Source organism: Camelus bactrianus, chromosome 13 (genome assembly GCF_048773025.1).
Source record: "Camelus bactrianus isolate YW-2024 breed Bactrian camel chromosome 13, ASM4877302v1, whole genome shotgun sequence".
NCBI lineage: Eukaryota > Metazoa > Chordata > Mammalia > Artiodactyla > Camelidae > Camelus > Camelus bactrianus.
In genome coordinates this window covers 45,194,084-45,219,015 of record NC_133551.1, presented here as the reverse complement: position 1 = coordinate 45,219,015, position 24,932 = coordinate 45,194,084, and the positions used below count along the sequence as shown (strand labels likewise).

Here is a 24,932-nt window from a genome sequence, read left to right as displayed (position 1 = left end):
TAATCTAAGAGCCTGGAGTGGTGGCCGGTGCACAGTAGGGTCTTTATCATAAGGATCTGTCCACCACGGTGGAGAGTTTAAGGATATTATCTAAAGCATCTAGCATAGTCTGACGAGGCAGGTGTATTATCCCCATTTTACAAATGCGAGACTGAGGTCCTTGGAGGTGAGCTGGCTTTCCCAGGCTCTCTGAGTTAACAGTGGTGGAGGCCTGCTTCACACCCAGCCTTCCTGACTCCAGCGTTCAGATCCTTTGTATCAAATCCCCCTGTGGGGCAGCACAGAGGAGGGGCCAGTAGGCCTACAGCACTGGAAATCTCAGTCCGTGCATGTGGGCTCTCAGGAAGGGATTCTGGAGCAGGGGTGGGTTGGGGAAGGGTCTGCCTAGGCACTGGGGGGCCAGGCAGGTGGAGGCTCTTTCTCTCACTCACCGGCCTGCTATAGAAGGGCAGAACCTCAGAAGAGGCCTGGCTTAGACACCTGGCAAGGCTGGGCTGGGGGTGACCAGGTGTCTTATCATTACATTTTTGTTTCCTAAGCTATTTCCTAGAGACACCCACGAAACTGGATCTGAGAGGCCTGGACTAGATCAAGAGCAGTCACATGTTTGGGGGGTGGCGAGGTGGATTTCCAGTGGCACAGACCTCCCCTCCCTCCCGCAGCCTTGTGGGCCCTGTGCCTTCTTTGAGGACGAGACGGGGGATGGGCAATGAGAGCCGGCTGACTCAGGTGCCCAGTGCCCATTGGTCTGGGAGGCCCAAGATGGAACAGACACGCAGACAGGAGCCTGTGCGTGGAGCAGGTGTGTCTGCAGATTGTACACCACCAAGGAGCGCTTGGCCTGGCCCTGCCCTCGCACCCTCAGCCTGCCATAGGATGTGGCATTTGGGAGCTCCGTGGCCATAAGGATGCAACGAGGCAGGCGTGCACTTCTCCTGCCACAAGCTGTGTGTGGCCACATTACGTGCCGACCCACTGGCTGTCACAGGTCTGGTCAGCTGGCTCCCTCACTGCATGTGAGAATGGAGCCCCTGACCACAGCTCCGGGCTTGGGGTCCAGTCCTGGCTCTGCCCCTGGCTTGCCATGAGCTTCGCCCATGTCCTGGCCTCTGCGGACTGCTGTCTGCCCATGGCTATAATGAGGTGGGCAGGCTCAAGCTTGGAGGCTGCGTCCAGCTTTGACAGTCTTGGGTCGAGGGTAGATTTGCAGAGCAGAGTAGGCCATTTGCTCCAGGTGTGGCTGAGCCAAAAGTGGTAGCTGCCGGCAAGATCTGCCCATGACCCTGGGCCTGTTATATAGGACAGAGGGTCTCCAAGAGCCGAGCGGGGCTCCCATTGCCCTGACTTCACTGCTGGCCTGTCCTAAGCTCACCAGGCCCAGGAGACCAGGATGGGAGGATCTGGTCAACATTCATTCATCTGTGCGTTCCTTCACTCATTCATTCTTTCATATACTCATCAAACTGGAAACCTATTAGAGGCTACTGAAAACACAGGGATGATTAAGTGGAGCCTGCCCTCCCAGAGTTCGGGGCAGGTGGAGGTGGGAGACAGATGCAGCACCATTCACCGGCTACACTGCAGAGAGCAGCCTAGCAGCAAGGAGAGGACTGGGGGGCTGGAGGTGAGGGAGGCTTGGACCAGGACATTGATCGTGTGGATGGACAGGCTAGACAGGTGTGAGGTCTTTTTGGTGGTCTGTCAAAATGACTGACTGAGGACCAGCTGGATCAGAGATGGGGAAGAAACTGGTGGTGGGTATGAGGCCCACATGCTGGCCTGGTGCCTGAGTGGACATCTGTGCCCCACAGTCTTGGGGTTTCAGTGCAGGTCTGCCCATGCCATTGTGATTTTCAGCTCTGGGCACTCCTGTTCCCACACCCACAGGAAAGAGCTGGTGTTAGCTGCCCCCAGCCCCTGGGTGAGTGTGGTTCTGGGCCTGGGGCAGGTGGGGCAGGTGGGGCAGGTGGGGCACGCGGAGTGCTGGGGCCCTTACCGGCCTCCCTCAGTGACTGGGCTCTCTAGCGGCTCCTCTTAGGCTGGAGGAGGAGTCTGGGGGCTAGCTGAGCTCAGAGTATCTGCCCTTTTGTGGTCAGCTGCGGGCTGTTACAGCACGGGCTGCACTGCTCAGATGTCCATAGGACGGAGGACTGGGGAGGCTGCTGGGATGGTGAAGAGGGGGAGGGTGTGTTGGGAGCACTTACTTCTCTGCATGGTCCCCAAAGCCATCCTGCCCCATGCCAGGTCCCCAGCACGTGTCCTGCTTCTGCTGCCTCCTTCAGGAAGCTCCTTCCACCCCTACAGGCATCCCTCCCTTCTCAGAAATCTGAATAGCTCCTGGAACCACAGGAGGCCCAAGTGAGTCCTGGCTCTTTCTGCTCAGATAAATGAACTGAAGCTGCCAGAGGAGAAGGGACTTGCCAGAGGCCACATCAGGCCGTGGCATGGCTCCAACACTAGCCCAGAACTCTCCGTCCAGCAGTAGGTGTGGCCTTAAAGAGGCTGTCCCAGAGGCCCTGTGTTTCTGAGGCCCTTCCATGTGACTCTCCTGTGCTGAGGGCGGCAGGGGAGGGAAGACAGGTGCAGACACGTGAAAGCTGGCTCTTGCCCTTGAGGTATTTGGGGTTGAATGGCTAGGGGCAGATGGGGCAGATCTCAAACAGTGGACGCGCCCCATTATGAATCAGGACAGCCATATAGGACCTTCTGCGTAGACAGGGTGCTCGACTTGATCCAACTCAACCTGATGCAGGCAGACACTGTATGGGTAAGGGGCCAGGGGTCGGGGGGAGAGAGGGCAGTGGCAGTGAGTGCAACCCCCACCACCACCTTATTTAATTCTCACAAAACAGGAGGTGGATTCTTTCAGCCCAAATTGCAAGCAACATGAGCAAGAGATATGTTTATCATTGTAGCTCCAGAGCAAAAGCTGATTAATAAAGGAGGCAAATGCAATGTCTTGGTCCCAACGTGGACAGTGCTGTCACCAGCAGGGATGGCCCTGGAGGAAGGAAGAGGGTGAGGGAGAAGCAGTAGGAGAGAGAGAGGAGAGGAACAGGGAGAGAGACGCTAAGCAAGCCCCCTACCTGCGCATCTGGACTTCCCAGAGCCCCAGAGGAAGCACCAGGCTCATGGTTCATGTGGTGATGATACAACTTGTATTAATTGTCACCATCATAATGATGACAATAGTTGTGGCTGCCATTTTGAGTTCCTACTATGTGGTACTAATCTTTGCAACTATCCTGTAAGGTAGGTCTTTACAATTCATCACATAGTTACTGTCATCAGTGCCCATGCATCGGAAAGGGACTTGAGTCTTTGAGAAGGTCCCCTGCTGAGGCCATGCAGCCCGGAGCAGGCTGGACTGGGATCTGGAGCCAAGACCGCGGGATGCCAAGGCCCGCCTTCTCCCCACTGGGCCACGAGGCCATTGCCGTCTTGGCTTTGGCTCCACGGGGTGGGCCCAAGTCTGAGCTGGACAATGGGATCTGGCTCTCGTTCTGGGCCCTCAGCATGGCTTGCAGGGGTGTGAAGGGACCACAGAAGCTGTCCTGGCTTGGGCAGGGTTGCTGCCCTTGCCTGTGGAGACTTATCACAAAGGAACCCTTGACTGGAGGGAAGGGATCTGCTTCGGATCTCAGCTCTGCTGAACACTATGTGGCTTCTTCTGCTCATTCTAAGCCTCAACTTTACCCTTTACAAAGTAGAGGTCAGGAGAGGGTCCAGCAAATCTCCCAGCCCTTAAGGATGCTGCAAATCATCCTTCCCGACTCAGGCCCAAACCTGCTCCGAAGGCAAAGAAGCAGATCTTGTCTTCGTTCTCCTGCAGAAGCGCCATGACCCTCTTCCCCATCCGCTCGTTCCTCTTGTAGATGAGCTCCTGGCGGAAGTAGCTGTCGATCTCCTGGGCTGTCACCTGTTCGTGCGGCGGGAGGGTGGTGTTGATAAAGTTGGGCAGCTGTAAAGGCAAGACAGGGACTGCCTTCAGTCCTTTCTGGAGCCAGGTGGGCTTCCAATAAACACACACCGCCCAGGGTGGGGCTGGGCAACTTACCTTTCTTAAGTTCCCACAGTGGGCTATATGTTTTGTGTTTTTTGTTGATTCCAAAATGCTTTGAGATGACTGTTATCTCAATTTTAAAAATAAAGAAAGAAGAGTGAAAAGTCCAGAGACAGGAACAGAGTCACACAGCTCACTAAACAGCGAGCCAGGATGGCAGCCCGGACACCGCCCCCTGCTATGCATCACTCCTGCGTCTCTGCCTGTTGGACCTCAGCCTCTGGACACGCAGGAAAGACTGCACTCAGCCAGTTCACAGCTCTCACTGCAGCACTGAGGCCGGTGCCGGCATGTACAGAAAATTTGTTTTAGCCTCAGGTGTGGAGGGTCAACTGAGCTGCCTGGTGTAGCAGAAAGGCTGACCTGGGCTTCAAGGCTCTATTGAGATGCTGTGTGACTTTGGACAAGTTACTTAACTTTTCTGAGTCCCGGTTTTCTCATCTGTAGGATGGGGAAAACTGTATTGTGGGGGATTACAGGAGATGATGGGTGCCGTTGTGGACAACTTTCAGCCCACCCCATCCTACAGAGGCAAGAGGAGGGGTCATAAACGTTGGTTTTCCCAGTGTATGAGCCCTAGTTGGCCACCTCCTGTTGCTACCGCTAACCCCCCAGCCCCAGCTCCACCACTTCCCAGGATATAACCCAAACCCTTCCATCCCTTCTTAAAAACTTCAACTCCAGGACCAAGTCTTCCTCCCATAACGATGGCTTGTTCAACAACCTGGATTGTAACTGTCCATATTTCCTTGCTTTCTGCCCTATGTCCACACCCAGCTGTGTGCCCTGGGGCCAGCATCTCTGACATGTTCTTGAACTAGGCAGAGAGGTCCCTGAGTTCAGGAACAGCATCTTGGTCATTCCTGGGCCTCTGATGCCTGGCATAAAGTAGGTGTCCAGTACAGGTTTCTGGAGCCTTGAACATAAAGTGGTACTGTCCTTCCACACCACATCGCCTCCTCCTGTGTTCTTCCAGTGCCAACATGTTGTCTTTCTAACCTGGATAACCTGGATGGCAGGTCCAGGTGTTCTGGCACTGTGGCCTCCAGCATGTGGGTGGGACTGGAAAGGAAGCCATGGGCCACCGAGGAAACTGAGGCAGCGAGAAAGAATGTACCCTCTCTTTCCCCACAACCCACCAGTGTCATTCTACCTTCCAAGCTGTTGCTCACTGGGCTTCCACCTGGTGCCCGCCTTTCATCTCTTTGCCTTCACCAGCCCAGGGCCAGCACACAGGTTGGGCTTGTGGAGAGCCTGGCATGAGGGGGCTAACTTCCCACAGGTTTTAGCCCAGCCACATGGCCTCTAGAGCTACTGGCGAGTTGCCAACAACATTCTTTCTGAGGAAAACGGAGACATCAACAGAGGCTGAACTTCAAGGGACTCAAGGGAGGCTGGGCCATCTGATTCTGCTATCTGTTGGCCAAGGACCAGTGCATTCCCCAGAGTGAGAGGGGTGGGGCTTCTCTGCCCCGCTCCTGGTCTGCTGTTCTGGGATGAACAGGACGATAATATGACCGGTGTGCCTCAAACCTGACAGTGCACAACCTGTGCAACTGTATGCAGCAGCCCTGACAGTGCCCAGTCAGGGCTGACACCAAGTTGGTGCTTGGAGACTGTTTGGTAAAGGATACATGAAGGAACAGAGTTCTTACTCCCTCCCCCAACCATGGGAAGCGATGTTTGGCAGCTCTGACAACACAGGCCGCACTCAGACTTGCTGCTGCTGCAGGAAACACAGCAGGTTTCTAAGTAGGGGAGGGGCACAGGAGAAGTTATGACTGAGAAGGGCTATTTCTGGAAACCTGGCCCTCACAGGCACAGGCTTCTCTCCATTCCTTGGGTATGGAAGAGAACATGGGATGAGGTTGTACCAACAAATGAGTATTTACTCAATCAGTGAACGAATGAGTGCACGGGCTTGCAGGCAGTAGCTTGTGATGTAAGTCCTGAAGTCAGACAGCTGGGTCAGCTCGGGTTGGAATCCCTCTTTTGCCACGTACCAGCTGGGCGGCCTCTGTAACTCGCAAGTTACTTGGCCTCTCTGAGATTCAGTTTCCAAACTGGTCATATAGGGGTTATAAATGTTGTTGTAGGAATTAAACAAGATCAGTTTTGGAAAGTGCTTAGCACAGCGCCTGGCACAAAGAAGTGTGGACTAAACACCAGCTTTGCACAACCAGCCTGGAGAGTGGAGCTGGCTCCACACCTTTCCCCTCTGATGGCAGAGGCTGCAGTGAAGGGTGGCCTTGGACAGAGTCAGAGATGGGGATGACAGAGAGATGGTGTTCAGAAGCATCAGAGAGCCATGAAGGCAGCATCTGGCTTCCCTCCCCTGCTTCCAAGGGTCCAGGCAGAGGCCTTCATCCTGGGACCTGTGAGGTGTCCAGTTCCCTAGTCCTCGGCTCCCTGACCATGAGTGTGCATTTGGAGATGAATCTCCACTCATTCCTTAGGGAGCTAAACAAAAAAATTAACAAGGACAAGAACCAGAAAGTTCAATGTCATAGCCATGAAGAAGCCGGGCTAGCCCCTTGGCTCCCTGGGCTTCCCAGCAGCTGGCTGACATTCTCTGCTTGTTTCATGCTGAAGGGCCCTGGATTGAGGCCAAGGATGAGGCCTAGGTTTGGGCCCAGCTGGATGGAAGCAAATTAATGATGTCATTAGGCTTGTTGGGAGCCTTAAATCTCCCACGACAAGTTCAAGTGCAGGACGCATGATAACATTTTAAAGGAGACACGTCAGGTCCCCAGAGCCCTAGAGTGATGGGTCCAAGATGGAGTGAGGAGAAGATGGACCAGGCAGAGCTGGAGCTGGGCTGTGGGGCTCCCCTGACCCCCAACCAGGACTGGGTCAGGTCTGGTGGTCAAGTGCTCAGGTCTGCTGATATCACGACCTCAGTGTCCTCCTATCCCTTTCCTTTACTCTGTCTATCCAAAGGACATCTTCTGAGAACTTCCATAGGTCCAGCCCTGTGTCTGGCTAGGAGGCCACAGAGTAACCTCAAACTGGGTCTGCTGCCCTGGATGAGGCTCACGGCCAGTGGGGATCAGAACACTGTGGGCGTGTGCTTTTAGAGGGAGGAGGCACCTGACAGGGTGACCACATGTCTTGGTTTGTCCAGGACAGTCCAGGTTCATGGCTAGGGTAGATTGCTCCATGCCTGTTAGTTATTCTGACTTAATTATATTTGACATTTCACTCTCAAAAGTGTCTGAGTATAGACGATAAATGTATATGGAAGGCTACATCTAATGTAGGCTGGGGGCACAGAGAAGGCTTCCCAGGGGAGGGGCCTGTGGATTACCCTGCTGATTTGGGGGCATTGACAGGCCTAGTGGCCGGAGAGCTGTGGGAGGCCAGGGCCTCAGCCATTTCTGAAGGTGGGATGGTGGGGAGATGAAGCAGAGCCGACCAAGGGTGAGTGAGGTGTGCCTGTCCTGTGTCCCCCAGTGGTATCCTCCTGGGCCCTGGATCTGTCAGCCCCGGCTTCCAGAGGCCACTCCAGCAGCCTCTGCACTGCATCCAGAGGCATTTTTCTGACCCCATCCCTCTCTGGCTTGAATACCTCAGAGTGTCCGCCCCTCAGTGAGCATTCTCACCACCCCCTCACCTCCATGAGCTGCCTACTGCTCTGCACATCATTCCCAGCACCCCCCACTTTCCTATGCCACCCCCTGCCCCCAGGCTGCTCGCTCTGCCTGCCAGCCCCTGCCTTCGTCCCCACCTGCAGACTCTGCTCTCAGGCCTAGCTCCAATACCACCTTCTCCCTGAAGCCTTCTCCACCTGCAGGCACTGACAGCACCCCTCCAGCTCTCCTGTCCTTCAAGGCCTCCAGCTGCAGACCCCTTCTCTGTTAGCATGTGAGCACTAGATTTAGCCTGGCTAGCCTGACACAGGGCTTGTCTGTGTCTGGGGGCAGGACTGCCTAGTCCCTCCCTTAAGGGCTAGACTCTGTCTGGGCACCCCTCGGTGCAGCCTGGGTTGCTCTTCTAATCTGGGTGGGCCGATCTACCTGTGCCCTCTGCCCTCCTTACGTACAGGCACTGCCAGGAGACCCCCGATGCAGTTCACCTGCTGGAGACATATCAGTAGTTCTGAACACAGGTTCAAAGAAAATCTGAACTTGTCATTCCTGAGGTCACTCCATTCTTCCCTCTCTCAGCTTAAAGTCTTGCCCTCCTCAGGCTGGATCCTGTCCAGTACACACCTCATCCCTCTCAGGCCATCTCAAGTGGCAACCCAGTCCCTCTCAGCCACACAGCTCCCTGGCTGCCCAGGGCTCACCAGCCTCTGCCCAGCAGAGGATGCAGGGTCAGGCTCCGTCACAGCGTAGACGGTTGGTGAAGCACCTGTGAGCCTCGTGCCCTCAGGGTTCTCCCTCTCTCCTCTACCAGTGAGAGTCAGAGCACTCAAAACCCGAGCCTCCTGTAGCAGGGCCTCTGGGTCCTTCCCCCCTCACTCTGCAATGCACTAAGCACAACACACACCTACATTCACCAATGTGGCATTGCTCATACTCGCTCTGTGCCAAACCCTGCACTGGGCACCAGGATGAGAGAGGGCAATGCACCCTTGTTCTCAGGGAGCTCAGGGTCTAGGGGGGCCCCTGACTATGCCTCTGGCCCAGAGTCTCGCCCCTCCTCCTGCTGTCTCTTTCCTCCAGCTCATTCGCATGGTTTCCTCTGTTGAAACATACTTTCACCTCCTGTCTGTGGCCAGTACAGGTTCTTCTCTGACCTCTCATCTCACAGGAATCTTTCCTTCTTTTCCTAGCCCTGTCCCAGTCCTACCCGCAAGCCCATCCAAATTCCTGCTCCTGCCACAGGCTCCAACAGCATCCTCTATTTTGCCTGGTAGCAAGGACCACACTTCGGTGCAATAGCTGGTTGAACCTCCCGTTTTCTCCTGTAAGACCATCAGCCCCACGAGGGCAGCTCTCTCTGGCTGTCCACCATATCCCTTTTCACAGCACTTGCCTGGCATTTATAAACTATTTCCTTCATTTGTCAAATATTTACCAAGTCCTGCTCTGGGCCAAGCACTGCTCTAGCCAATTATCAATGAATAAGACAGACCCAAATTCCAGCCCTCGGGAGTTTACACTGCAGTGGGAAAGGACAGACTTAAAAAAATCACTGATCAATGAATCAAGATATGTGAGTACAAGAAGATGACAAAGGCTATGGGGAAAAGTGGAGCATAATAAAGGCGATGAGGTTGGGGAGCGAGGGTCAGGCTGTGATTCTAGATAGGGAAGTCAGGGCCCGCCTCACTGAGACGATGATACCTGAGTTAAGTCTTAAAGGTAGAGCGTGGGGAAACCTGGGGAAAGGCCTTCCTGGCTGAGGGAACAGCCCGTGCAAAGGCAAAGTGTGTGAGGGGGCTCATGTCGTGTGTGGGGGAGGCAGAGGATGTGGGGTTAGGGGTGGGGAATGACCACGGGGCCACACAGGCCATCATAGACACTCTGGCTTTATGAGAAAATGGGGAGCTGTTGCAGTGTCCTGTGAAGGGAAGTGGCCTGTTCTGACTAATTCATCTGCCTCTTGAGTGAATGGATAATCAAGCACTGGACACAGAAAGCACAGGGGGACCTAGAGGTGCCGGGAGAGAATCTACCTCCACCCAGGGTGTCAGGGGCTTTCTCAGAGGAGGTGACACTAGACCACGGCCGAGTGGGAGGCAACCAGGAGGGCGGGATACGAACAAAAGCAGAGCGGTGGCAAAGGGCAAGGTGTGCGGGGAAGCACTGCAGGTAGCAGCGGTCAGCAGAATGAGGTCCGTGTGGCCGGGACCCAAGCTGTCCGAGGAGGTCGAGGATGTAGACGGAGGGTCTTGAAGGCCAGATAAAGAATCTTGGAATTTATCCTGAGGGCAATGGGAAGCCTGGTGGGGCCGTGCTCAGCTTCTCGGCTCCCAGCCAAGGTCTGTGCAGCCTGGGGATAACTCGGATCGAGGCAGAGTGTCCTGGGCTGGACTCAAGCTTTCCCTCCCTGGGCTTTAATCTCCCCAGATACTGGACTGAGCCTCACCGAGGCCTCTCTGTTCTTACAGGCTCAGCTTCCAGGGTCTAAGCCCCAGAGTCACATGTACCAGGCTCAAGCACTGCTCCTGACAACTTGATAACAACTAGTAAGTCATGGGCCCTGCAGCAGGTCTCTTCCCCTCCCTGAGCCTCAGTTTCCCCATCTGTAAAATGGGGATACCAACAGCTCCTGCTTACCGTGGCTGGAGGGAAGATTGCCTGCACCTGGCATATAGTAGGGGCTAATAAATGCCCTCCTATGGGCCTGGCCTTGGAGACTGGCGCCCTGGAGGCTGCCTGGGCATGGGGGAAGTGGTGAGGGGAGCCTCACCTGGGACGTGTCGTGGTTGAAAATGACGGCGTTGAGGTCCCCGCAGTTGTAGTGTTTGATGAGGTCCTCGGTGGTGTAGGGCGCCTGCAGGCTCCCGGCCCGCACGCTCTCGTGCTGCAGCAGGGTCTGGTTCAGGGCAAACAGCACCTGCGCAGAGGGAGGAGAGGGGTCAGGGCCGTGCTCAGGGACCCTGGCTGAGGTCCCTGACCCCACCAGGACCCGCCCTCTTCCCGCTGGACCTCGGGGCAACAGGCATGTGTGAGAGTGTGTGTGGGGTCCAGCACAAGCTGGCGCCCCCAGCAAGGTCCGCAGATTCTATTCCTCACTTGCTGGCCCCTCACCGCCTTCAGCCTGTTCTCATCTCCAGCCCTTGTCCTCACGGGTCCTCACTCCTGCTCCAAGCATCAACATCTTATCTAATGATGTTGCAAATTGAGAACCTTTGTTGGTTTTCTCCCCTTTTTTGTTTCCCCTCTCCAATCCTTTCTTTTGTTATTGACTTATAGTTGACTCACAATGTTGTGTTAGTTTCTGGTGTACAGCATAGTGATTCAGTTATTTATATGTATATTATCTTTATATTCTTTATCATTATAGGTTTTTACAAAATATTGAATATAGTTTCCTGTGCTATACAGTAGAACCTTGTCGTTTATCTATTTTAGATATAGTAATGTGTATCTGTTAATCCCAAACTCCTAATTTATCCCTCCCCCCTTTCCCTTTTGGTAATCATAAGTTTGTTTTCTATGTCTGTGAATCTATTTCTGTTTTATAAATAAACTCATTTGTGCCATATTTTAGATTCCACATATAAGTTATGTCATATGTTATTTGTTCTTCTCTGTCTAACTTACTTCATTTAGTATGAGAATCTCTAGATCTATCCATGTTGCTGCAAATGGCCTTGTTTCATTCTTTTTTATGGCTGAGTAGTAGTCCGTTGTGTGTGTGTGTATTTATTACAACTTCTTTTTTTTCCATTTTTGTCAGTCTGGTGTTGTATTTTGTTTTATTGATGTATACTTGGTTTACAATGTTGTGTTAGTTTCTGGTGTATAGCATAGTGGTAAAGTTATACATATATATATAATATATATATTCCTTTTTATACTCTTTTTCATTATAAGCTATTACAATGTGTTGAATATAGTTCACTGTGCTATACAGTAGGACTTTATTGTCTATTTTATGTATAGTAGTTAGTATCTGCAAATCCTGAACTCCCAATTTATCCCTCCACCCCCACCGCCTTCCTCCCTGGTAATCATAAGCTTGTTCTCTATGTCTGTGAGTCTGTTTTCTGTTTTGAAAATAAATTCATTTGTAATAACCTATAGTGAATATAGTCTGAAAAAATATATATATAACTGAATCACTTTGCTATACAACTGAAACTAACAATTTGTAAATCAACTCCTCTTCAATTAAAAAAAAAATGTCCCATTTTAGATGGGAAAACTGAGGCTCAGGAGGGGAAGGGACACGCCCATTTCTGCACGGCTAGAACTGGAGCTAGTTCCACACAACTGTACATCCCAGACTTTTGCAATTCTTGTGCACAACGTCAGGAGGTGATCTCGGGCCACTTGTCTTTGCTGTTTGCCCAGTCCCAGCCTGCCCAGCAGTGCTCAGGCCCTGCTCATCCTGTCTGCATTCTATCTTGGATGACAGCCCTGCAGCTTCTCAGGCAACATCAATCCAGGCCCAAGCATCCTAGCATCTCTCACTGGGTCCACTGCAACCCATCCTCCTTCCTGCAGACCTCCTCCCCTCCCACCTATCCCATATTCTTTTGCCACAGTCATCTTTTAAAAGCACAAATTGGATGTTTTTTCTCTTTCTCTTTTTCTCCTTTTTTTGCTCAAAACGTTCACGGGTGTCCTGCCCTCAGGATAAAGGCCTCGCTCTTTGGTAGAACCTGCAAGGCAGTGACCTGGACCCTAATGTGGTCAATGACCTCGTTTCCTACCCAGCCTTTGTGTCTCTAAATCCTCAACTTCTCAGCAATCTTCTGTCTCTGGGCTTTGTACATGCTGGTCCCTGTGCATAGGAAACCTCCTGCCTCCTTTCCCCACTTGCAAATTCAGACTTGGCCTTCCAGGCTGTACTCAGATGTCTCCTCCCTGAAGCCTCTCTGCCCACCTGGGGGTTGGGGGAGGCCCCTCCCCAGAGCTCCATGGTCTCTCTATGTGAAAGACTGATATAGTAGTGACCCCAAACCTTAACCCCTCCCTGCATTCATGCCCTTGGCCATGGAACTCTGTAGCTCCCTCACTTTCTGATTCTGGACTTGCTGCATGACAAATGGAGGCCAGCATTACAAGCTTCCATAGCCAACTGGAGGAAGCATCACATAGATGCTGTTGCTGCCTCCTGCATGTCCACATTGCCTGGAGAGCAGCCCAGCTGCTGGAGGGTGACAGACGTACAGGGCAGAGCCAGTTGCATCCGTTGTCCCACCAAAGACGTCCTAGTCCAGCCAATGGCCAGCCGGCTCCCAGACAAGCAAGTGAGCCCAGCTGAGCCCAGCTGAGCCCGCCTGCCTGCAGCTGGGCCCAGACATCTGAGCAAACGCCCCACAGCACAGCTGTGGTGAGAGACAAGTGACCCACCGTGCTTCCCACCAGCAGGGCGTGAACATTAGATTGTAACTGCCATTTAGCTACCTGTCTCCCCACCTAGGCTATGAGCTGCTGGAAGACAGGACTCGCATCCTATTCATTTTTGCATTGGCAGCACTCAGCAGGGAGCTTGGCAGAGAAAGGGTGTCACCTCACTCTTTCTTTAGCACTTTGACCCTGCTGTGGTCAATTCCTAGTTCAAGGTTGCTCCGTAGGCCCTTGAGACTAGCCCCTAGAACTCTGGCACTCACTCTCTCTGCACCGGCGGCACACTGCCACCATGTGGCAGAAATATCTACCCAGTGGCATTAGCCACGTGGTTCCAGAACACCTAATCTGAACAGAAAAGCTCAGGCAATAGGTACACAAAGTCTAGCTAAAATATCGTCTTGGGCAATGGGGCCAAGCTCGTGCTTATGAGATCACCTCCACCCACCCCTCCCACTTTTGTTTCTGGCCAGGCAGGAGAGCTGGATCGCAATGAGCGGTGGCAGCCCAGGCTTCTCCCCTACTGAGCTGGCTGGAGATGAGGTCAGACCCCACCACCCCACCTCTGGGCCTTCTCCAGGCCTCCGGGCTCTGGACACCACCCCTGAAATCCGATCTGCAGCCACCTGGTGCTGGGTGTGGATGTCAGCAGAGTGGCTGGGGATGGAGCACAGGAGGCAGTGGCCCTGTTGCCGTGGACATCGCTAAGGCAACAGGCACTTCCTCCCACACGGCACATGCCTGGGAGGAAAGCGTCCGTGTCAAGCTGGAGCGCTCGCCTCCTCTGCGGGGCTGGGATGCACAGACTTCCTGTGACCACACCCTGCTCTGCGCACACCTGCCCTGCTGCTTCTCACTGCCTGGCCTGAGGTGAGGTCATTGGCTCAGGTGCCCAGAAGACCCGGCGGGAGGGGAAATGGTCCCAGACCCTCTTAGACACACAGAGTCACTTCCATAGTCACATGGCCTCTGTGGAGCTGGGAGGTATCCTAGTGAACAAAGCACGTTACAATATGCAGGGTGCTAAAACAGTCCTGACATTTAGTAAGTGCTGAATAAATGCTTGTTAAATAAAACTTGGAAGAAAATAGACCAGAACCTTCTGGGCTTGAAGCTGGAAGGGCCCCTAGGGTCCAGTGGTTTTTCAAACCTTTTGTAGCCACGGAATCCTTTTTTATTTCATTGTTTTCCAAAAGAACCTTACTCGGAACTCAAAATGTGTAAGAGATAGAAATGGAAACTTCCCTGCTTGATGTAAGGGAGTCAGGCTAGCACCCGAAGTCCCGCTGGCCCAACGTCCCCCTCTGCTGCTGGCTTCCACGACTTCTCTGTGGAACCCACAGGTGCCCTGGAGCCTAGTCTGAGAACCACTGGTCGCTTCCTATGCCCTCTTCATATGGAAGAGGAGAGAAGACAGGGGCCCAGAATAGGCAGGATGAAGCTTGCCCAAGGCCACATGGTGTGCTGAGGGCGGAGTGGGCTCCCTGTTTCCCGACGCCCAGCCTAGGCCCCTTTGCTGTGCCCTGGACCACGTCTGGGGCTGGATTTCTGGATGTCTCCTGACGCAGTCCACATTCATCCCACACACTTTGTCATACCCATTTTCTCTCAGGAGACTTGTGAAATAGCCAGAAACAGCTGAGGAGTATTTATTATTAACATGTCAGAGACAGAAAATGGAGACCAGATCATTCGAGAGGCACCCCTAGTGTGGCACAGCTAGGGCGTAGTAGGGCTAGGACTGAAACCCAAAGCTGTCCTTCCAGACTTCCCTTGATGCCCCCATCACAGACCCCTAGCTTCCCTTGATTTTGGCACTTATCCCACTGAAGCTTCCATTTCAAGTAATTCCCTGTTCCCTGCCTGTCTAGACCGAGAGCTTGGTGAGGGCAGGGAGCCTGCCTCTCTGATCATTGCAAGTATTAGGTATTCAGGGGCTACTTCAGAGGGAAGGAGGCCCAGTCTGAATCATCCTCTCCGCCTCCCACCCGGTCCATCCTTTGCAGTTGTGAAGCGGTCCTCACCATTCATTACGTGGATCACTAGGTTTATTGAGCACTTACTACGTGTCAGGAACCCTCTCAGCTCATCTTAATTTGTTTAGTCTTCACAGCAACTCTGAGGTAGGTCTAGTATTAGCTTCATTTAATAGATTGGAAAAGAAAAAAGAGTTGCAGCGAAGAGTTATCAAAGGTGACAAAGCTGAAGAGGGGTGGGATGTGCATTTGAATCCTGGGCTGTCCAGCCCTGGAACCTGTCTTCTTAGTTCACTGCTGCCCTCTGGGCTTCCTGCTGCTCTCCCTAAGTGAGAGCCGGCTGGGATGTATCCCTATTCACAGATGGGAAGCCAAACAAACAGAGGGGAGGGGGCCCTAAGGCCACAGGGCTTATAGAACACAGAGCTGGGCTATGAAATTGTGTTTGGCCCAAGACCGGGTTCCTCTGACTAGGGCTTCAAAGTAACATGTGCTCCATCATGAGCATACTTGGTGCTTCCAATAGACACAGGGAAGGTATGCTCACTCATTCAGTCATTCAACAAACTCTTACTTTCTGTTGATTCTCTGCAGACATCTGGGGTTGGTGGATTAATTGCACTGGGTTTCCACCTACACGGAGCTCCTTTCAGAGGCATATATGCCAACTGACCATTACGGTAAAGGATGGTTGGTAAGTTGTTTGGTAAGATGCCTAGAAGTCTCGGTGAGCAGGTAGGAATAAGTGCCTTGCCCTGATTCCTGCTTCCCTGTCTTTCACCCTGAATCCTCAAGCCTGGCTCTGCTCAGGCTTCCAGGCCTTGACGCCTTCTGCTCCCGGCCACTTTAGAATAACAAACCCTTCTGGCCCGTAGCCTCGGTGGCCCACTCTAGGATAATGTTTATGATAAGGCTTTGACATAGAATAACAAACACGGGGTGAAGGCGAGAGCCGCCTTGCTCCCCTTGGATGGCCGTGTGTGGAAGCCCGGCCACCATGAGCCCCTGAGCATCCCAGTGGCCCCCCTCTCTGGGGCTTGCAGGCCAGGAGCTGGCCCGCGGCGTCTGCTGAGTGTAGGCCCGGAATTTAAACACATCTTCAAACACGGGGCTGGGATGGAGGGAGGCAGGCGCCAGGAGGGTGGGGACAGGTTTATTGTTCCAGATTAGTCTAGTAAACAGTCCTGGATGGGCTGGAAGGGCGAACACCGAGGCCTGTGTTCACTTGTTGGCCCAGCAGCGTCGTCCCGAGGGGAAGGCAGGACCCGCTTTGTCAGGAGGGACATTTGAGACAGGCCTGGCTCTCAGGCAGGGGCTGTCCCCTCTCAGCCACCCCAAAGCACAGGGAAATCACAGCAAAGGCCCCAATCCCCTCAGCAGCTGCCGTGGGCCAGGCACTGCTCTAGGTCAGGGGGTTTAGTCAGGGACAAAACAGACCCAAATCCTGCTCTCATTGAGCTTGTCTGCTGGGGAGGAAATAGAGAATAAATAACATAATTGGCAAAGTATTAATATTTAGTATGTTAGAAACACAGGAATGATTTCACTGAACTGGAAGCTCAGACACACCCCTCCCCCCTCCATGATTTTGGGCGCCTCATGCCTCTGAATCATCATGCAAAGGAGGGAGTTACTGTGCTGGCCGGGGCTCGGGTCCCTACGACTGAGAGAAACTGCACTGCTCCCCGATGTGAGGTGAGGCAGAGCAGGGCTGCAGTGCAGGACATCCCTTAGGGCATCTCTTAGTGGTACCCCGCCCTGTGGTAATATCACAGCTAACCTGAATGGGAAACTACAACAGCCCAAACTAGGCAGGACGTCATATGGCCCAGACCCTTCAGGAATGAAGGTTTGGGTCATCCCACCAGGCAAAGAACCATGACCCGCTGAGGAGCTTGCAGAAGGCAAAGGGAACAGGTAGTGGTGGTGGTAACAGAAGATGGTTACAAATACCGGATAACATCATGTGACCAGTTACAGAAACAAGGACTCTCCTTGTCAGGATTGTTTCTTCCGTATTTTGTTGAGAGAGAGTGTGTGTGTGTAAATCTTTGTTCTCTTTTCTCTCTCTTTTGTCTTTTCTTCTCTCTCATCATATAACATAAGACATACTGACTTTATATCATCGACTTAAGTCTTGTTAAGTCAAGTACTTTGAGTACTGTATTTAAGTTACAGTATATCAAGGAGAAGAGGACATAAACACCACCTAAAGACTGCATCCTCTCCTGGGGAAGGCAGGAGCATGTTTGGGTTGTATGCAGGATTGTTCATCATGTAGAAGTTTGACCTCATTGTCATCTATTTGGAGGTAAGCATGGTTTAAAGAGATATTGTATGGATACCAAGTTGACAAGGGGTGGATGGTTAATTTTGGCAACTTGGCTAGGCCCTGGTAACTTGGTCAAACATTCTAGATATTCCTGGGAAGATAATTTTTAGATGAGATTAACACTTAACAAAGTAGAGTTTGAGTCAAGCAGATTATGCTGTGTAGTAACTGGATGAAGGTGGGTCTTATCCAATAAGTTGAAGGCCTTAATAGATAAGACCCACCTCCTTGATGAAGGGAATTCTGCCAGCAGACTGCCTTTGGACTTGAACAGCAGCATCAGCTCTTTTTCCCTGGGTTTCCAGCTTGCCAGTGTACCCTGCGGATTTTGGACTTGCCAGCCTCCACAACGTGTGAGCCAATTCCTTAAAATCAATCAATCTGTATGTATGTATATATGTATGTATTATCTATCTATCTACACATGCTATTGGCTCTGTTTCTCTGGAGAACCCTGACAAATACTGTATGCGTTACAGAGAGAAAATGAAGCAGGAAAGGGGGCAGGGAGTGAAGAGAGCAGGGGGAACAGCAGGTGCAAAGACCCAGCACATATGCAAGGAGGAGCTGAGGCTGGGGTGCCTGGAGCTGAGCAAACAAGGAGAGTGATGGGAGACAAGATTGGAGCTGATTGGCATGCCAGGTTCTATGAGTCAGGGTAAGGATGTCGAGAAACTATCCCACACCATAATCCTTCCAGAGAATGGATTGTTATTCCCACATGATACGTGAGGACACTGAGGCTTTGAGGATGGTGATGGCACTTGCACGAGGTCTCACACAAGGAACTGGAGCTGGAATTCAAACTCAGGTCCAGCTGACAGGTGCTGGGTTCTTTCTGCTTATGCCTGGGCCTGACTGGCCAAGCTGCCTCCGGCCAACCATTGTAGGAAGAAAAGAGAGACAGACAGATAAATTGGGGCCAGGGTGTGAGGCCCAGATTCTGAGTGGTTAGCTGGGAAGGAGAAGGGATGCTAGACTCTCAGCCATGGGGCCTGCTCAGAGCTGACATATGAGGAGAGGAAACTGGCCACCTGGCCAAGGTATCCCACCTGGAACGTGGCCTCTCGAGCTGTTTTTACTTTTTGCCCTGCTTAATGGAACCTCGTTCAGCTCCTCCCTGCCAAGCTTGCCTTCCCAGTCTCAGGACCTCCCCCTTCCTTCCCTTGTGCCTGGAACTCTCTTCCACCCCCTAGTTCCCACTCCCCTTTCACTCGGCTGCAGAAGGTCCCCTCTCAAGAGGACTGCCCTGGGCTGTGGGCCGGGAAGTTCCCCTATTTAGCACCCCTAAGGACTGATGCTTCCTGGACCGATGCATTCCTTCAGCTTCATTATTATTTAATGCTTGTTCTTCCTAATCAGCAGTGAACACTCCAAGGGCGGGCAAATCATCTTTCTTGGTTGTGGCTATTTCCCCAGCAGAGAGCACAGTCCCTGATACTTACATAGCAGACGCTTGAGAAATATTTGTAGAATGAATGAAGGCCTGGATGAAAAGCTGGACCACTGACCCCAGGAACCCCATCCTGAGCAGCCCTCTGCCAGGACCCAGTACCCACAGGGCCCAGAGGCGGAAGCTGAGGCTCTTGGATCCTGGTTCACCTGTCTGTCAGCCCTGATCTGGGTTGGGGTGAAGGACAGCTTTGCCTTGCAGGAAGGTTTCTCCAGCCTAGGGGTGACTTCCTCAAAGGTTAGAGCCTGCCAGGCTCTGGCTGAGGCTTATTTATTTATTCTCCTTGCCCCATTGACAGCACCAAAGCAGTGCCGACTACTTCCCCACTTCCTGCTCAGTATGCTGAGTCCCCTGGCCCCCCAACACAGAATCCTGTCTCCAGACACCGAGCCACTGAGCCTCTGAGCAGCAGGACTGCAAATAAACACAAGGTTTCCTGGAGCCAGGGACTGGCTCTGGGCTGGCAGGTAGGACTAGTCTCCATCTGAATCTCCAACATAAAGCCCTGGACAAGCCATTTTCCTTCCCTGAGACTTGGTTTACCCACCTTTGAAAAGGACCAACTCACACATTCATTGAATAAATATGTATCGAGCATTTACGTACCAGATGCTGTTCCATACCCTGGAGGGACAGCAGAAAACACAGCAAATAAAAATCCCTACTCTAATGGGGCTTTCACTCCAGTAGGAAGAAGCTGACAATAAATAAAAACAACCAGTACAATATCTAGGTTAGAGAGTGACAGTTGCTAAGGAGAAAATTATGCAAGAAACATAGGAAGTGTGTGTGTGTGTGTGTGTGTGTGTGTGTATGTGCTGGTGTGTGTGTGTGTGTGTGTGTGTGTGTGTGTGTGTGTGTGTGTGTGTGTGTGTGTGCTGGGGGTTGACGTTGTAGGTAAGATGCCCAGGAAAGACACAACGAGAAGTGACACTGGAGATGAGATCTAATCCGCAGTAGATGAGGGGTAGTCATGTGGATATCCAAGAGAAGGAAGAGTGCTCTGAGCAGAGGGAACAGCAAGTGCAAAGGCTCTGAGGCAAAACAAGCCTAATGGGTGTGAGGAGCAGGAAGGAGGCCAGTGTGGCTGGAGAGGAGTGAGTGAGGGGGAACTAGTCGATGAGATCTGTCTTAGGCAGGGACCCAGCAGAACACAGATGGTGCACGACCAGTGAAGTATGTGCCAATTCAGTAAGTGCAACTGAAAGGGTAACTGATGCGCATTGAATGATGAGACTGTTCACAGAGATGTGGGTGGGGTGGTGGAGCACAGAGGGGTAGCAGCAGGGCGAAGCTTTCCTGCCCCTGAGCCTTAAAGGGAAAGGCGGGGGGGTCAAAGACCTGAACCTGGCCAGAGCCACAGCCGTGGGAGGGGAACACAGCTACTGCTCCATGGCCTGGACCATGTGGCTTGCGAGGAGGAAGGGGCGGGTGGGGGCAAGAAATATCCAGCTTCCTTCCCCTTCTGCCTGTTTGTCCCCTGCCAGTGCTTCCTACTGAAATCAGGATAAGGGAAGCCAGGTGATGTCATGTCAGCTCAGGGCTCAGAACAGGGAGGGCAGAGGTCGATCTGGAGAGGTAAGGAGGATTTCCGGGATGCCGTTACAGAGATATGATGAGGTTGGTGGAGAGTGCACCCTGTAGGGCCTGTGGGCCCTGAAGGCCGTTGGCTTCCCTCCGAGTGAGATGGAAAGTCCCAGAGAGGCTGAGCAGGGGTAGCTGCAGTGGCTGTGTTGATATGGAGTCCAGGGAGGCCGGTGTGAAGCAAGGAGATGAGACTGAAGATGAAAACAGCTGTCTTCCTAAAGAGGAGGCCCTTAGCACACGCCTCCGTCCTCTCCCCACACCCTGTCCCAAACCCCAGCCACAACCCAAGGGCTTGGACTTGGCTTCTAGCACAGAAGTTCCCTGCTCCGTGGACCTCGGTGGTGCCACCACATCCTCGACCCGCCCTGCAGTGTGGGCTGGCTGGGCCCTCCGTGCTCTCCTGGGCAGGCAGCGGAGGCTGACTCACCCGAGCTCTCTTTCCTTCTTTTCTCTGAATGCCTAGTTTCTCCACCCAAAGACCACCCTTACAGATCCCAGCATTCCTCTTCTGTCCTTCAAGTCATGCCAGGAAATGCTCATAAATTCAGAGCCACCCACAGGAGGAGATTAGCATTCTGCTGGGTAGGGAGGCTGATAGCCGGGCTGGGGCTGGGGCTGGTAGGCCCAGAGGCTTGGGGTCTCCGGAAAGGAGTTTGTGTGGAGTCTGCCCTGTTGGATGACAAAAGAATCCCTTGGTTTTCAGTTTTAGGCACAGATAAGCCCGAGGGAGGCTGGAGACCCAGATTCTGGTGCTGTGGGCTCTGACCCAAACCAGTTGTGGGACCCACTTTCTGGTCACAGGGTCCCCAAACACGAAGATGTGGGAGCACCTCTCAACTCTGCTTGTCATGTTCTATGAGCCCAACATTTTAGCACAGTGACACTTCACCATCTCATGACTTACACAGTTGGTGGTTCCAGGCACTTGACATAGGGAAGCTCATATACTCTCTATATCAGCCCTGTGAGGCCAACATTTTTGACCCCATTTCTTAGACAGGGAAACCAAGGCTCAGAGAGGCAAGTGAAATCCCATGCTCCCCCACTGTTAGGGTGAGGTGGCTCCAGCCTTAGCTCTTCCCAGTCAAAACCTGTCATGTTTTTTTTGTTTGTTTTTTTTTTTTTTGCTCCTCAGTAACCACCTCTGATCTCCTAAACTGAATACATACTGGATATGGAGAGAAAAAAAAGAAAAGAAAAGAAAAGAGAAGAAAAGAAATCAGAAAGTCCCAGAGAATCATCTAGGCTGGCCTATTTTCAGTTATAGAGCTTTGAGGAACTTCAAGGTAGTGGGGGAGATGAATAGATAAATAGGTAATTATAAAACCCAATGATAAGTTAACGGTAAAAGGAAAAATCAGGGGCCTTTGAGGGCTCACAGAGGGTTTGTGATGCAGCCTGGAAGCCAGGGAAGGAATCTGGCTTTAAGCCGAGCTGTATAGGGTGAGTGGGGTTGAGAGAAAAGCACGTCCAAGGTAGAGGGGCTCGGAAGTGCACAGCGCATTTAAAGATATGCCAGCAGTTAGGCCAGGACGGGATCCAGCGGTGAAAGGCCTTCGGTCTCAGGCTGCGGGCTCCATGCTCCACTCAGCCCTTCCCTGTTGGATGTTCAGGCAGTGGGCTCGTCACCTGTGGAGGTGGAAATGGATGGGGAGCCGCTGAGGAGCAGACTGAGACCCACGGAGGGACAATGGTCTGCACGGCAGCGATCAGCCGGCGGTGGCCATGGTTACCATCATCGTTATTATGATGAAGCCGCTGTATCCACTGGTGGGAAGTATGTAGTTTTTATTTTTCCTGCTGTCTCAGACCTGCCTGCTGACACAGCTGCCTAGACTTCAAAAGGCAAGTCTCCGTTTTCATTTGCAAAATCAGTATGAAATTCCTAGAGGGCTTGTCTAATTCCTTCTGGTCTGACCACACAGCAATTACCAATTTGCAAGGAGGAGGGAGGAGCCTCACGGGCCCTCCAGCAGGGTGGAGACTTCTGCTCAGCCTTGGTCCTGGGCAGTGGCCAAGGAGGATGGGTTTGGAGCGGGCAGTTCCAGGTGGCCCCCGGGTGGGAGGCGGGGAGGGGCTGGCTTGACACTGTTGAGTGAAATTGTTTCTTTGCTAAGTCCAGGCTACAAGTGCTTCAGAGACAAACCACACAGAGCAGAAGGGGCAGGGCTCCGACTCTGGCTCAGATCTAGGTCCTGACACATACAGGCTTGTGTGGAGTTCCTGCTTTGCCTCTTTTGATGGTGTGCTGCCATGAGAACATGGGCCAGACTTGTCTCCTCCCAAGCCTCAATCCACTCATCTGCCAGATGGGGAGAATTATATTTGGCCTCCCTGTCTAGGGAGCTAGCATTCTAAAACCCTTGGAAAGCATTATTGTCTTCCCATGGCATTTTAAGAGACTTCTGCTCCCTAAGCAGCAGTGGGGTGGCTCTGAGGAGGGGCAGGAGCCAGCACACGTGGGTTGATTCTCATTCACTCCTCAATGATCAGTACCCGGCCTGGTGTTGGGTGCTGGGGCCATGGAACCAACTCAGCACCATTTCTATCCTCAAGGAGCTCAAAGTCAGGGGTGGGGTGGAACAAGGCACCAAGGAAGACTTGCGACCAGATGCTAACATCACTCGTGAAAGCTTGGCACAGGGATGGATGCGATGTTGTGGGAGGGCAGTGGGAGGGGGGCTCACCCGGCGGGGGAGGACTGCACACGGGACTCACAGAGGAGTCTGCAGTGATACCTTGTGGGAGCACGCGTCTGCCATGAGAAGAGAAAGAAGAGCGATTTCAGGCACCGTCAAGGTCCACGCAAAGGCTGGGTGGAGCTGGCAGTGACGATGATCCCCTGGGCTGAGCGCAGTGTGTGGCCGGTGAAGGCTGTGAGCTGGGACTGGAGGCGGGAGCCAGGGTGGGAGCCACAGCTGACTTTATCTGAGGGACCATGGGAAGCCATGGAAGTTTTGAAGCAGGGGACCACCAGTCAGACTTTTGATTCAGAAGCTGCCCCCTGACGGCTCTACGGAGGGAGGATCAGAGGAGCACAGGCAGCAGGCAGGAGACAGTCTCAGCCCCCTTAGGCTGGGAGAGGTAAGGAGGCCCCTCTGGGCCCGGGACTTGGGGGATGCTCTGAGGAAGTGAAGGCAGACTAGAGTTCAGACTCCTTCTTGGCTGGGATGTTCTAGAATCCTACAACTCAGGGCTCTGAGTCTCTCCTCTTGCCCACCACTGACCCCTCTCCCCTGCCCTGAATTTTGGGGCTGGGTCCTCACCCCCTCCTCCTCCACTTCAGAAAGCCTTGAGCTCCACCTGGGGGAGCAGCTGCACGGAAGAGGAGCAAGATCAGAATGGCAGGAAGGAAAGAGGACAGTGCAGGGCTGGCATGGGACCTGGGGCCTTGACAGTCCAGGGGACGTACTCTTGCTAGAGCACATCAAATGCAACAGCTGCGTCAAACTTGGCCTCATGGACCAAACTGAAATGCAGGCCCAGCTGCTCCCGCTTTTTGCCTATCTTAAAGTCACAGGAGACACTTCTTGGCAGCAAGAGGGGAGACTCTGGCTCTGCCCAGAGAGCATCAGTTGAGGGAGGGTCCTTAGATCCTGTGTAGGATGTTGCTGTCTAGAGAGGATGCTGAGGGCCAGAGAGGGCAGGAAGTTGCCCAAGGCCACACAGCAAGCGGGGGAAGCAGACCAAAGCAGGAATGAGGCTTTACTTGGGCGGCTCAGGTCTCCTATGCCCCCTTATTCCTCCCATCCCCCACCACAGAAAAGAAGAATGTTTTTAGACCCAAGGCAAAAGAATGTGAAACTGAAATCTTAGCCTTGGGTCTTGGGAAAAGAATACAGAGAAGTCAGATATACTCTGGATGAGCAAAGATCTGCTTACACTGCAGATGGGAAATACTCAGGGCTGTCCAAGGCCTCCTTCTGCGCAGGTCAGACCTGGGAGGGCAGGCGAGTGTGAGCTGATGCGAACAGAGGGTCCTTATCCCCAAAAGTGCTGGTTAAAGGGCCAAACTACTTTGGGTGGAGGGAGGAGTGGGCCAGCCTCTCAACTCCCTGCCTGTGACCTTCTTTTGGGGCCTCAGGCCCAAACTGGCATCTTCCACTGCTGGGCCTGGACCAGCCACCAGGGCCCTGCTGGATTGGGGCAGGGGTCCTTGCTGGCCCTTGCTTGTCCACACCCACATCCCTCCTGTCCCACCTGGAAGCTCACCTCCTCTAAGAAGGCCTGCCTTCAGCTCCAGTCTTTCTTTGTCTTCTTTCGTGTGCTTCTGCAATTGAGAAGGGCAGCAACAGACCAGTTTCTTTCTGCTCTGGGCTGTGTCTGCGGCTCTGAGAGGGTTGTGTAAGAAAGTGTGTGTGCACACGTGTGTGAAAGAGAGAGATCAGATGGAGATGGAGACAGAGATAGATAGACAGATAGATTCAGGACAGGCGTCTGGACTGCCCTGTGCACTACACACACCACTGAGAGCCCTGACCACAGACTGATATTCACACATGTAACAAACACCCCCTCTAGGTCAGGCACTGCGCAGGAGCCCCAGGAA

The 24,932-nt window shown here is 52.9% G+C and overlaps 1 protein-coding gene across 1 annotated transcript in view; it reads right to left on the bottom strand.

Annotated features, from left to right (window-relative positions):
- TRABD2B (TraB domain containing 2B) overlaps positions 1-24,932 on the bottom strand; it is a 212,250-nt gene that overhangs the window by 27,492 nt on the left and 159,826 nt on the right. Inside the window, exons 3-4 of the mRNA XM_074376521.1 lie at positions 10,424-10,570; positions 3,787-3,961 (exon numbers count right to left, since the gene is read on the bottom strand). Coding sequence (XP_074232622.1) covers positions 3,787-3,961; positions 10,424-10,570 — 322 coding nt within the window. The remainder of the gene's footprint in view (positions 1-3,786; positions 3,962-10,423; positions 10,571-24,932) is intronic.